Source organism: Lytechinus pictus, unplaced genomic scaffold, assembly GCF_037042905.1.
Source record: "Lytechinus pictus isolate F3 Inbred unplaced genomic scaffold, Lp3.0 scaffold_20, whole genome shotgun sequence".
NCBI lineage: Eukaryota > Metazoa > Echinodermata > Echinoidea > Temnopleuroida > Toxopneustidae > Lytechinus > Lytechinus pictus.
This window is the reverse complement of record NW_026974141.1, coordinates 7,698,892-7,709,682: the sequence shown is the minus strand read 5'-3', so window position 1 is coordinate 7,709,682 and position 10,791 is coordinate 7,698,892. Positions and strand designations below refer to the sequence as shown.

Here is a 10,791-nt window from a genome sequence, read left to right as displayed (position 1 = left end):
TACATGTTTACACAATGCCAACATATCTACAAATAATAAAAATCATTATCAAGATTAACAATAATATATTGTACAATCAAAATCACATATGTGCAGTTAAAAATAGAGTTAAAAATGAAAGATAGCGCAATATTGCACATTTTTTATCACACAAATTACAAAATTTTCCCCAATTCATCTCTGACTTTTCCCTCTTCCAAATGTCAAGTTCTTTATATGTTTTCTCTCCTCATGATGTTTGTGTGTGTGTGTGTGTCTCTCTCTCTCTCTCACTCATTCTCATCCTTTACTATGTCAACTTATTTTTATTTCCCTCCTACCTATTTTGTGTTTTTATATCTTTTTCACTCTCATCCTTGGCATTTTCTATGCCGACCTTTCCCTTTCTCTCCTATTTTATGTCCTCTCTCCCAGTCTCTCTCTCTCTCTTCCGAGCCGAGTAATTACTCCCCCAATCCGTCCCTTCCCTTCCATATCTGTATATATGTACACATACATGTATGAGTGACACAAAGTTGATTGTTTTGAAATGCTATGCCTAATTGCTTAAATGGATGCTAAGTAATGAAACGCCCTGGATGACAAGCGCTTATAATATATATTTCCCCAAATCAACTCCGACTTTCGACTATTATGCTGCATTCGGAGTGACACTGGATATTACAGGCATGTCACCAAGCGGTACACGCTCTACCAAAACTCATGGTCAAACGTTATCATCTCTATCTAGATTACTTTATAGGGTGACAAATAAGAAACATATCATTTCAAAATGATAATGTATCCCGCTCAATACAGAACGAAATTGTCCTAAATGGGTTTATTCATATTTTTGCACATCTCATTAATTCATCAGCATGGATAGAGCTACATATGGGAAACACATGTGCATCCGTGTATTTCCATCTATAATTTTTCAGATTTTACTTAATGTAATCATGACTGAGCGATTCACCCATTTTGTGCCATATGCGAAAGTAGACTAGTCATCTTTTTTAGGAGCTCAGCAGCAATTTTAGCAATAGGGACCAACCCAAAGTGATCATTTACTTCTCAAAGCATTTTCTGAAATGTAATTTTCTGAAGTACAAAGTATTTTCACATACTTTTAAGTAAATTTCATTCATTTTAATCCAACATCTACTTGATGCAGAGGAAGGGACCAAAGGAAAATGGAAAATAAGTGAATTTCAGATTTATTCTTCAAATGATAATGCTTAAAAATGTTCATGGTAAGGTGAATCTCTGTCAGTCTAATTATCTACTTTAGATATTAAGTTAGGATGGTAAATATTCACCAGCCCACTGAAGAAACTGAACTCGAGGCATGCATTCAATTAATAATTGTCTATTGATATTCAACTGGAAACTGCTACAAGCTACTGATATCCTTGTCTGTGATTGGCTAAGAGCAAAGTAAACAGTGAAAATCATCCACAAGATACTCCATAAAAATGAGGCATCTTTGAGGAATCTATTGTACCAAGAAAATTCATTTATAGTCAAAACATTACTTTGCAATACTTTAGGAAGATTTAAATTATAATCAAAAGAAATCATCAGTACATTAGGATCAGAGCCATAATAAGAAATGTTAATGGAAACATGCCGTGTTTACACCAGTGTGCCCCTCCTCATTTTGAAAGTCACATCATCCATTTTTAATGGGAATATGTCATTGAAAAAGTTTTCCTCAGGAAAATGTGCCCCCTCCCCTTTTGGAAAATCCTGGATCCGCCCCTAACAATGATCATCCAAATTGAATAATTTTAATAATTGTCACTTTATTTGTATTATCCGGCTCTACATATGTCTGCCATTACAGTCAGATACTAGACTGGGGCATAGGATATGAATTTCATAATTAAAAAAAAATACATATATTCATTAGCAGGGGTGGATCCAGGAATTTCCAAAGGTGGGGGCACATTTCCCTGATGAAAACTTGACAAGCAAAAAAGAAAAAAGAAAAGGTCCTCTCTTGAAAAAGGGGGGGGGGGGCACACTTGGGTAAAAACGGCATATTTACATTACAAATTTTGATTTTGCCTCTCAAAAGGGGGAGGGGCACAGGCCAGGGGTGCCCCCCCCCCCCCCCTTGATCCAGATACTAGGGGCCGGTCAAAAAGAACTTAAAAATACGAAAAGGGGCTGTGGAACAGTTTTGAAAGATGGTGTGACCATGTAAAAAATCACAATCTTGTGGAAAATTTTATGCCTTTGTACATATGGTTCGGGAAAAAAGTGGGGAGCTAAAGCCCCAGCCACCCCCCCCCCCCCCCCCCGGCCCCTGACAAACATGTAGGCCGAGGCCTACTCATCATTTTAAATCTAAGTTAGATCTGAACTTACCCAAAAGGGCCAGAATCTACAATGATTGTTTATAGAGATCCTGCACTATCCTGTAGATCTACAGCTGAGGTATCTAAATTGGAATCTAGATCAAACTTGACTCTGACATTAATAACAGTTGTCTATTTTACGACTCATCATGCATTATTGCATGACATTGCATTTTTTCTCTCTGTCATACTTACACAGCAAAATGATAAGCAAAACATTTCCAACCAGACGGTCTCTCCAAAAAGTTATACACTCTCCCTTGAAAACTCATCCGAACTGAGGGCCTTTTGCTCACATGTTCCGAGTATTTTCTCTCAAATTCCTTATCAGTTTGCACACTGTTGTTGAGATTTAGAGTTTGGACCAGTGGGCTACGCGAGGTGCTGTCCACCTGTTGGGAGTACGCCATGCATCCCCCGGCCTGGCCCGCCCCGCTGCTACCCATATCCGATGACGAGCTGACTGGGTCGAGTTCAATTACGCTCGAGTAGGAATAGGCCTTGGGCGGTGAGGAGGTGTTGCGAGATTTCGTACCTAAATCCTTCTCAGCCATCGCTACGTTTTTTCCGCTATTCACTCCTCAAAAATTATCTCAAAACCATTCCGAGGATTGGAGCTTCTGTAAGCACAACAACATCTCTGATATCAAATCTGGTTCGACGATTAACGTGTCACTCCGTGTTTTAAATTAGAAGCGCTGAAATTTGTCCCGCACTGCTGATGTGAGTGATGATGGCCACACGCTTTTAATCCACGTTTCCAGCGTAGCAAGCTAGCAACATACAGCATGCAGCTCAGATGCAGAATTTTCACGCCGATGCGACCCCGTCGTAATACGACAGCTTTCGCGCCGAGCGCTTGTCGCTTGCTGCACTCCACCCATATACTATTGCGAAACAGTTTGTTTACAATGACGTCATGCATATTCATTAGAAAATTGACCAATCAAAAACTTTTGAAATGTTTCGTCCTCATTATCCTCCCCCCCCCCCATAAGAAGGAAAAGGAGTTTGTAACATTTTAACAGAAAAATGTTGCAAATACAAAGGATTCTAGTACACAAATCCCTTTTTTTTTTCATTTTCTCTTTATTCTTGCTTCTTGCATGCTCATTCTGGCTGTACGCCCCCTTGTCCGCCCTGCATTTACTGTGGGGGGACTGTTTTGGACATTATTAAAGTCCATTACCACATTAGAATCTTCTTGTTCAAAGATCACGCACGGTAAGTAATCCTTTTTAATTTTGTTCACTTCTTTCTAAGCGAGAGTTCACTTCTTTAAACCCCTTTCACATTTACAGCACATTGCCTTCTCCCTCTGTCTATCTCAAGAATGGCAATTGTTTACATTCCTCCTCTCGTTGCTACCAGATCTATCAGCCTTCTTGCCTTTTGTTAACCTCATCCATCCTTTACTTGACCATTTCTTTTGTTATAGAATTCCTTATCTCTCTGCTCCCCTCTTCAGTTATATTAACTACCCTTCCTCCTTTCTTCGGTTGATTGAATCATGAATATATACTGTAAGACTCTTTAATGTGATTGGACCCTAAGCCCTCATCACACTTATTCGGAATCAAGCAGAAGCTGGAAAGAAAAAAAATATTCAAAAAATCTAGAAATTTTTGGGAGGAACTTACGAATTCACCAAACTGGAGTTGAAATTCAGTAAATTGACCAGGTGTATCATCATACACTAGTCAAAATGAACCGCAATGGAGTCAGATTGATAATTCGTGCTACGTTCTTGGACATTCTAGGGGCATTCTAAATATCCTGACTGCATTCTGAGTGCATTCGAAATATTTTTGTCATTTCTTTTGGCCGTCCCGAAGGTTTTGGTCATGTTCAAAACATTCGAGGGATATTATCGAACGGTGTTCGAAGTAGATTTAAATGACCAACTGGTGGTCAAACAATAGTCCTTTCATTCAGGCCAATTCTGCTTGATTCGGAATAAGTGTGATGGGGGCTTACCAAGAATATGATTACTTTGGTATTGTTTACACTGTAAAAACGCTGTTTAAACTTTCAAGCAATGTTGTTTAAGCCTGTCACTCTAACAACTGTTATTTAAGGTCAGTTTTAATCAAGTTGTTTAAACTGTAAATTAGATTGTTTTAAAAGTATATATTGATCCCATTTTTATTCAAATATCGAGTATTATGACGGTCGGAATATCCCGTTATCGAAACACATTAATGATTTTGTTTTCCTTTGAAAATAATTGCACAAATAACACACCGTTTTTGTTGTGTTTTTTTTTTTGTTACAGAGATGTGAAAAATGAATAGACTGATCATAATCATATCTTTATCATGTTTATGGTGAATTTTTAATTTAAAGATAAGTGAAAATCCCTTCGTTAATGCAAATTGTGATAATAATAATGATAATAATATTATTGTTCCCAAACAACCTTTATAACTAGTATCTCAATAGGCCTATATATATTTCTTGTAAAAGCCAAAAGTGATAATAACCTTAGTCTGCTTGGCATCGGTCGGCGCATCGTCAAAGGACAGAACAAAATAAAAAGATCTATAAATTTGAAAATAAAATTATTTCAATTGGGGATTCCCCCAACTGATAGCGAATGCGCAGAGTAATGCATACGAGTCAGTTTGCGCAAGAGAACCCCCCCCCCCCCGCAGAGTCTCTCTTAAATTGTGGCTGGGGATTCCCCATAAAATCCGCGACTGCGCATCAATGTATTTACGCGCAAATATTAATGGGTCAATGCGCGCACGACTCGAGAGGGGGAAAAGGGAAACATTGCATGCACTGAATGTGTAAAAGAAAAATAACCCATTCTTTGATTTTTCTTCTGATTTTGTTCGTTTCCTTGTTTTCTTATCAACATTCTCCTCTTCAGCTTGATTCATCGCTGGGAAGTGATGTTTGATGAAGGACTTCAGACTTGAAATTGTTTGACCTCACCACGAATCAAGCATTCCAGTTCAGGGTAATTCATGTAGATCAAGGAAGACGGAGTTGGCATAACATTTCATTCGGGGGAAAAGAGCTGGGAACGCTTAAAAAATGCCGATATCCAGCTCTCGACGTCGGCTGACAAGCCCGTTTGTAGGCCCATCGGCAAGTAGCACATCGTCGTTGTTGAACACCTCTTCTAACACACAAATTGTACGTTCGATAGACGAAGAGGGCGTCACATCAGATAACGGACTGGAAACATTGAAGAAGATACGGGGAAGAGTGAATACAAACAGCATTAAATTCCCAATCTTGGCTCGAATTCGACCGTCAGTTCGGTGAGTAGATAGATCCAGGCTCAATTTTAATCGAGTGAACCTAAATTATAAAAGCATAGATCTAGACCTGACTTTTCATTTGTTTTCTTTTAATATAGGGCCTACTTCTCTTTTTTCTCCATATTATTTTCTCCATCTTATTTTCTTCTCCTTATGAGGAGAAGAAAATAAGGAAGAAAGTGGATAATGAGAAATTGAACAGAAGGAGAAAAAAGAGAAAGAAAACCAATGAAAAGTCAGGTCTAGATCTATCTGTCGCTGTGCTTTATTTTGTCTTCTTTCGAGCTTCTGTGTTCCTTTCTTTGTTTTGTTGTTGTTGTTGTTTTACTTTGTGTTTGTAAATAATTTAAACAATTTTATTCCCCTGGCTATACTGCTGAACGCCTGCCATTATCACGATTTATTTCAGTATTATATTAATGCATGAAGGCTTAAGATGAGTTTTATTTAAGGCCTAATATTTTAAGCAGGTTTATTTCCAATTCGTCTAATGCCAATTCGTCCAGTTGCCAACTCGTCTACTATCATTTGGTCTTCCATCAGTTTCTTCCACTATCCACACGGTCTAATTGTAAATTCATCCACTCACCATTTCGTCTAATAACCAGTTGGTCCAATAGCCATTTAGTCCGTATACCATTTGGTCTAATTGGACTAAGTGTTAATTGGGCAAAATGAATGAAAATGAATTGGATATTAGACCAACTGGTTGTGAGACGAAATGGTCATAGACGAAATGGTGATTACACGAAGTGATGATTGGACCAAATGGTTGTTAGAGACAAAATGTTGATGGACGGAATGGCATTAGACTAAATGAAAGTAGACCATGTTGTGAGTGGACGAGTTGCAGTCTACAGACGAATTGGGAATTTACCATTTGAGCAATGGGCCTCTATTGCAACTATGCCTTTGTAAAGAATCATTACGCCCCCCCCACCGATTCCTTCTCATGAATGCCTAATTAATTTGATATGACGACTATTTTGTCGATTTTTTTTCCAGGAAAGACTTCAACGTCATTCATGGCACACCTCAGTCCAAACCTCGCCGCAGAGGGCGCACCACCCCGCTGACAACACCGACACCCAGCAACACCGCTGCCCGTCGACTGCAACACGGTGATCAACGGCTGTCGATGGGCAAGGACCAGTTTGCTCTGAAGAAGATTCGATTTTTCAACGCCCCACCAAAGCCTGCACCGCTGACGCTGTGCTTCTCCTACCCGGGATACGATCTGATCCATCGGGATGTGCTGGACGGCATCAAGAAAAGGAGACCTATTGACGTCAAGAGAATCAAGAGCATTCAGTTCGTCGATATGAATGTCATTCTAGGAGCAGCGGGAGTTGATAATAGGTTGGTTGGTATTAGAAACTAGTTGTAACAAAGCATTGTTGCATACAACCAATATCAGCGCCAAAGGGGCAGGCAGCGACTACAAAGTCGTGAAAAATAAAGGAGGTAAATCAGGAAGGTATTATATTTATCAAATCTCTTTGGGTAGATCAAGGGATAGAAAAGGAAGACGAGTCCGTAACTATTATTTTAAATAAGAAACAAAATTATGGCGTGACCTTTGTGTCGTCTGAGAGACCCCCCCCCCTCAAGGTCATCTAATCCCAAGTATTTTACAGAGCTCCAATCTGCGCATTCGAAATATATATTTAGGTCATTGGCCAAAATGGTGTTCTAATATCAGCGTGGAGCAAGACAACTCTTCTAAAAAGATAATCACACCGGATACAATTCCCACACCCAAGAATCATTGGCGCACTTTTCCTTTATTCTTGGAGGAACTTCCCTTGAGGAAAATTCTCCCCCTAAATGACACCCTACAAAAAATGAAACTCCTTTACAGGCAGGGAGGGGGGTGGGGCTAGTCTGCAGGCACAGTCCCTGATTGAAACTCTGATCAAGTGTGTCAGCATGCGAAGACTAGCATATTAATACAAAACTTGCCGTTTCAGTCGTTGAGCGAGAGAGCCTTCAGTACACAAGGCATTTGTAGGCTGCACATTCAGACCCTTAACTCGAGTGAAGGGTTTGCACAGTCAAGCAGACGGGGGGGGGGGGGGCAGCGGAAGCTGTCAGAAATTTCCTTCTTGATGCATTTTCCAGTTTGTCAAAGGTATAGCTGGGTCCAAAGACGTGTGTCCCTTTGCATAAAAAATTCTATTAAGGTAACTTTACCATCCAGTCAGTGGCGTACCTAGGATTTTCCAAAGGAGGGGGGGGGGCAAATTCGTCCGCCAAAAAATTTGACAAGCAAAAAAAAAAAAAATCTTCAACCGCAAGTAAAGGACATTTCGCACCACAAAAAAAAAGGTCTTCAACCACAAGTAAAGGACATTTCGCACCAGAAAAAAAATTGACAAGCAAAAAAAAAATAAATAAATAAAAGTCTTCAAGTTCAAAGGAGGGGGCCACTTGTGGCTCGTCAGAGATCAGTTTTGACTCGTCGGGGGGGGGGGGGAGGGATACGTTCTTTGCATGAGTTGTGACTCGTCAGGGGGGCAGTCTGTCCCCCCCCCTTAGGTACGCTATATAGTGCATCCAGTGGCGTCTACCATTGGAATGTAATCAACAGCCAACTAGAGTCATTGATTCCATCTAAGTAACCATTGGAGGGCCATTATCTCCTTCCTCTTCTTTTTCCTCTTCTACTCCTTCCTCCCCTTCTCCTCCTCCTTCTTCTTCTCTCTTCTTCTCTTCTTCTCCTCCTCCTTCCTCTTCTTCTTCTTCTTCTCCTCCTCCTCCTTCTTCTCCTCTCTTCTACTTCTCCTCTTCTTCTCCTCCTTCTCCTCCTCCTTCTTCTTCTTGTACTTCTTCTTCTTCTTCACATCGACCTTCCTATCTTCTTTATTTCACCTGCTTCAATCATCCCATTTTGTCTTTTCTATCCCACACCCCAGATGGTTAATAACCCTGAAAGATCATGATGCCCGCTATAAACTCTTCCGAGACGGACTATCTATCAAGGGCGAACGAGTCTTTCTCAGACGGTACGACGACGTCAACTTCGAAGATTACCGGGACTACTTGAGGCGGAAGAATACTTTGCAAAGTGATGCACACACCGCTGTGCAGAGACTCTTATCTCTCTGAATGTATTTTTTTTTTTGGGGGGGGGGTACAATAATGGAATTAAGAATGAAAACGAAATAGACTACCCTTTTGCCTCAAAGTACATTTGGAAAAATAATGTGCATCTACTGGCGTAAGAGCGAGGTGAACACCCCCCCCCCCCCCAAATATTCAAATTGCAGTGTATAATTATATTAAATTCAAAATTAGAATAAAAATGGCAAATGCCTCGGACATGGTGCTTCTGCCGTCTCACCGCCTCACACATGGGTGTCGATCACGGGGGGATGGGGGGATATATCCCCCCCCAATATTTCAAGTGGGGGGGGGGATGGCCTGTATTATCATCCCCCCCAATAATTTAGGGAAGAAACATTATAATAATGATGATGAAAAAATGAAAAGTTTGATCATGATGATTATAGTGATGATTATGCCTTCAATCAGTTTGTTTTCCTCGCAATTTGTGTATATTGTTATTAAATAAAAACATTCCTTTTCAGGACTATTAAACAGATGGGTGGAGGTTCAAGATGAAAAAGAGTGAAATGTTTTTGTATATGATATTTTTTAACACATGACATAAAAGAACCCAACGAAAAACAACTTTTGTTGATAGGGTGTTCCATCCCACCAGTGGTGAATAAATTAATTTTAATACATCAATTAATTCAAAAGGGTGGACAATAAACGGGAGTAAAAGGGTGGCAAGATAAATCGTCTAAGGAATGACCATATAGCTATTACAGTAATAGCTCTATGGAATGACGGTAAGCCCGATGGCGCACGAGAAGCCACACAGTTTGTAATTTGTGCTTGTCTTAATTGGTCCGAATCTGCATGTTATCATCATGCATTAAGAAAAAAGATATTGCCAGTCGGGTTAGATTTAAGAGAGAAGTTGTATACACAGAGGCGTCGATCCGGGGGGGGGCAGGGGGGGGGGGGGCGATCGCCCCACCAATGAAAATATTTGGGGGGAACATATCGTTTTGCCCCCTCCCAATAATTCCGCATGTGCAACTAAAAAATAAAATAAGATTGTAATGCTACACTGAAACCAGCAAGCGAGATTGAGATACCAACTCGATTTTGATTTAAAATCGTGCTCAAAATGTCTGCTTTTCAGATTGGAATATAAAAATTTTCAGCTCGCGCTTCGCGCTCGCATCATTTCTGTACCAAAACCCCATACTTTTCATGATTAAATAGGTGAATAGAATGTCCCGTTTTCAGTTCTACATGTATACCTCAAAAGAACTCCCACTTCAATTTGCAATAATCTTTTGTTGGATATATATCTTGTTCTTTATTAAAAGCGTCCATTAAACTGTCTTTTTTTTCCAGATCGAAATATCAAAATTTTCAGCTGGCGCTTTGCGCTCGCATCTATTGTTCTTCTAGATACCCATCTTAATCATTGGTACCAAAAATGCTTAGAATATCAAGCTTTCACGTCAGAATATAAAGAAATTTTAGCTCGCTATCTAGTGAGATACATGTATCTATGCTCCTCATAAGTTACTACAAACAAACCTATACAGGTAATTTTTTCCTGTTTTCATGTCATACTAAAAAATTTCAGCTCGCGCTTCGCGCTCACATTGTTGGTGAGGGTGAGATATGTGTCTCTTTCTCATGAGTCATATATATATATACATATATATATATATATATATATATATACACATAGGTACATAAATATATATATATATGTATGCATATATATATATATATAATATAGGCCTATGTGTGTAGGGGGTGTAGGGGCGTGTGGGTGAGTTTGTTCGTTTTGTATGATCGAGCGCCTTTGGAACGTTGATTCATGATTTTGCCCCCCCCCCCAATCTGAAAAATTGATCGACGCCCCTATGTATACATCATGCTCAATAAACAGATCACTATGTACATGGTCCAGACAATTTTTGTCATTTTTTCTTTCGTATGAGTTTAGAATAGGCTTACTTGTAACACATATTGAATTTTCAAAAAAAAATTATATAAGTACAGTACACTACAACAATGAAGGAATTTCCAAGAACACCATGCATATCAATTACTCCAAAATGTCCTAACTTGTGATTTTAGTG

The 10,791-nt window shown here is 39.5% G+C and overlaps 1 protein-coding gene across 1 annotated transcript; it reads left to right on the top strand.

Annotated features, from left to right (window-relative positions):
* The first annotated feature begins 5,267 nt into the window (after nt 1-5,267).
* On the top strand, nt 5,268-8,722 carry LOC129283235 (uncharacterized). Its single transcript, XM_054919069.2, has 3 exons — nt 5,268-5,614; nt 6,620-6,973; nt 8,530-8,722. The coding sequence occupies exons 1-3, from the start codon at nt 5,385-5,387 to the stop codon at nt 8,720-8,722; spliced, it is 777 nt and encodes a 258-aa protein (XP_054775044.2). The 5' UTR covers nt 5,268-5,384.
* Nucleotides 8,723-10,791: the final 2,069 nt, after the last annotated feature.

Coding starts and splice junctions, on each gene's coding strand:
- LOC129283235 (XM_054919069.2), top strand. CDS start 5,385: ATGCCGATATCCAGCTCTCGACGTCGGCTGACAAGCCCGTTTGTAGGC. Junction 5,615..6,619: donor CGAATTCGACCGTCAGTTCG/GTGAGTAGATAG, acceptor TTTTTTTTCCAG/GAAAGACTTCAACGTCATTC. Junction 6,974..8,529: donor GCAGCGGGAGTTGATAATAG/GTTGGTTGGTAT, acceptor CCCACACCCCAG/ATGGTTAATAACCCTGAAAG.